General features: G+C 61.6%; 1 protein-coding gene across 1 annotated transcript in view; it reads left to right on the forward strand.

The window, feature by feature from the left end:
• The window catches only part of FA09DRAFT_306776 (mitochondrial carrier), a 4,325-nt gene extending 1,737 nt beyond the window's left edge, over positions 1 to 2,588 (forward strand). The window contains exons 2-8 of the mRNA XM_025740542.1: positions 34 to 265; positions 511 to 860; positions 1,065 to 1,246; positions 1,366 to 1,440; positions 1,628 to 1,688; positions 2,269 to 2,359; positions 2,522 to 2,588. Of these exons, the coding sequence (XP_025599478.1) occupies positions 34 to 265; positions 511 to 860; positions 1,065 to 1,246; positions 1,366 to 1,440; positions 1,628 to 1,688; positions 2,269 to 2,359; positions 2,522 to 2,563 (1,033 nt within the window). The 3' untranslated portion in view covers positions 2,564 to 2,588. The remainder of the gene's footprint in view (positions 1 to 33; positions 266 to 510; positions 861 to 1,064; positions 1,247 to 1,365; positions 1,441 to 1,627; positions 1,689 to 2,268; positions 2,360 to 2,521) is intronic.
• Positions 2,589 to 3,037: the final 449 nt, after the last annotated feature.

Here is a 3,037-nt window from a genome sequence, read left to right on the forward strand (position 1 = left end):
GACTCACGCCCTCTCTTTTTCCGCTTTCCCTAGGCAAGTGCAACCGCATTCCTCGCGCTCCTCCTCCTCCTCCTCCTCCTCAAAAGCTCCTCGCGCCGCAAAGCCGGCGGCCTCCAAAGGCGCCTACTCCGGCGTGCTGACTGGCCTCAAGAAGATGTGGGTCGAGGAGGGCTTCAAGGGCTTCATGCGGGGCAACGGCATCAACTGTCTGCGCATCATTCCGTACTCGGCCGTGCAGTTTAGCAGCTACGAGGTGCTGAAGCAGGTGAGTGGGTTTCCAGTGGGCAGAGGATGAAGGAGAGGCAGAGAGGGGAGTGGAGGGCGCGAGAGAGAGAGAGAGAAGGGCGTGTGTGGACAGGGCGGTGCACGGGTCGAGCCCGGGAGGGGGGAAGGGGGGTTGGGGTGAAGGGGCGTCCTTGCCGCGCCGAATCGCCAGACTGATACGCTCCATTTCCTTCCTACTTTCCTCCTCTCTCTTCGTTCCTCTCCCGTTCTTCGCGCGCACTCAAGGCAATGCGGGATCCCGAGAGCAAAGAGCTGGGCGTGGCGGCTCGGCTGACTGCGGGCGCGCTGGCGGGCATTGCGTCGGTCGTGTCTACCTATCCGCTCGATCTCGTGCGTTCGAGAATCTCCATCGCCAGCGCAAGTCTGTACAGTGAAGCCAAGGCCGCTGCCTCCTCCTCCTCCTCCTCCGACGCCAAGGGCAGCACGACGAGCGCACCAGCGACGGCAGGAGAGAAGAAGGAGAAACTGTCAAGGGCGGAATTGAGACGCTTGATAGAGGCCAGACAGAAGAAAGTGCCGGGCATTTGGGCAATGAGCAGGAAAGTGTGGATCGAGGAAGGCGGATTGAGAGCTCTGTGAGTAAGACAACAGCCCCCCACGTTTTTGCTTGAGGGAAGACGCGCGGAGAGAGGGAAGCGGGGGCTGGGGTCGGTCAGCTTTGCGTTCGCTGCACCCCCACGCTCTCTACTCTTGCGCTCAGCATCCCCCTTTCCTCAACTAACCCATTTTCGCTTCCTTTCCTCCTTTTCCCCTCACGCTCGGGGGCGCACTGAAAAAAGCTATCGAGGCTGCATTCCAACATCGGCAGGCGTAGCGCCCTACGTGGCCATCAACTTTTTCGCCTTTGAGACGCTCAAGAGCTGGAACTTTGGCGCCGAACACACGGCCGAACAGGAGGCCAGCACGCTCAACAACTTGCTCTGCGGCGCCCTTGCCGGCAGCTTAAGCCAGACGCTGACTTGTGAGTGTTGGCTTGTGCTTAGCGGCGAGGGGGGGCTGCGCGGGAGAAGAGGGGCGGGGGGCGAAGAATGATGGGGATTGACCCGAACGCGACGTCCCCCCCACCCACCCCCCGCACAGATCCACTCGATGTGCTGAGAAGACGCATGCAAGTGGCCGGCATGAAGAACAGCCAGCTTGGGTACAACGACAAGAGTGAGTCTCCTCCATCGCCCCAATCCCCCTTCCCTCTGCCTCCTCTCGCCCGCCCTCGCTCTTCCTGCCGCAGCCTGGCTCGGAGGCAAAACCGCGCCTACGAGGTCGGATGGGCCTGTACCCCGATCAGACTTCGCTGATGCACAAGCCTTTTTTTTCCCTTCGCTGCGAACTCCCCCGACAACAGACTCAATAGCGGCCATTCGAACAATCTTGAAGAACGATGGCTTCTTTGGCTTGTACCGCGGGTGAGTAAGAGTAGTGGCATTTGCACAGCGAAAAGAGGGGGAGGGGGGCGGCGTGCACAACGAGTAAGGGAAAGGAGGGGAGGGGGGGGGCAGTCCAGAGTGGGAAAAGACGCGGCCAGAGCGGGGGGGCAAAGAGACAGAGAGAGCGTGGCATTTCGCAGCATGGCTTTCCCACGAAACGGCAACCAGCGTGCCAGTAAAGCGAGAGAGGGGACGAGAGGAAAGTGCACCCGGTGGGTTGCGGGCGCGGGTTGCGGGGAGCTGGCATTGGAGGATGTCGAGGAGGTGGGCGGTCTCGAGTATGCTCAGGCGGGCACGTAGCGACCGTCCGCCCCCCTCTCCCCCCCTCTCTCTCTCTCTCTCTGGCCCTCTTTCGCGGGCAATGCCGCAGCGGGTCAAAGGAGAAGAGGGGCAGCTGTGCCAAGAGCAAGCCTGGGGATGGGAAAGGGGGATGGGGCACGCCTTCACGCGCGCACAAGTTCGATGCCGTCTCGTTTCTCGGCTGTTTTGGCCTCATCTCTCACTTTCACCCCCCCACTCGTTCTGACGGCCATTCTCGCGACCCACAACAAAACAACAGCATCACGCCCAACCTGCTCAAAGTCGCTCCGTCCATCGCCACGAGCTTTGCCACGTATCAGGCCGTCAAGGACATGGTGCATCACACGCTGGTCAGTCTGTTGCTTCCCCCCCCCCCCCCTTCCCCCCTCTCCTTCTCCGTCGTTAGAAAAGGCCGCCACGCTCTCCGCCGAGAGAGACGACGGAGGTCCCCGTTGAGAGAGTGAGCGGCCACGCTGACACTGTCCCCGCGCGCGCACGCGACGAAACAACAGCATCCGGAGCCGTCAGAAGGAGGCACTACGACGCATCACTGAGAGAGAGACAGAGAGAGAGAGAGAGAGGACGACAAATCGAAAGCATGGAAAATGCAGAAATGGGGCGCAGCCATGCCCCCCCCCCCCCCCCTGAGTAGGCGGCGCGCCTTGTGTGAAGCTCTCTTCCCCCCCTGTGTAGCCTTGCTCGGGATGAAAGCAGAGCGTCCATGCAGTGGGCAAGATGGATGCGCACGCAGATCGGACGGCTACTCAGAAGGGCGTGAAGATGGTGAATTAGGGGATTAGCTCGCAGCGGAGGTAAAGTCGGCGATGTATCGAGCCTGGCCTCTGCAGCACATCGGCGCGAGCACGTGGGCCTCCCGCTCGCGTAGGAGGCTCGAATACCATTCAAGGTGCCCCCTTCGCCAAGTGGACACGGCTCGTCTCTGACGTGTTGCATCGTCTGCCCCCGATAGCGTGCCGAGAAATGGCCAGAGCAGAGAGCGTCGAGTCGCGAAGAGCGTAGCGGCGGAG

Source organism: Tilletiopsis washingtonensis (genome assembly GCF_003144115.1).
Source record: "Tilletiopsis washingtonensis strain MCA 4186 unplaced genomic scaffold FA09scaffold_7, whole genome shotgun sequence".
In the NCBI taxonomy this organism is placed as follows: Eukaryota; Fungi; Basidiomycota; class Exobasidiomycetes; order Entylomatales; genus Tilletiopsis; species Tilletiopsis washingtonensis.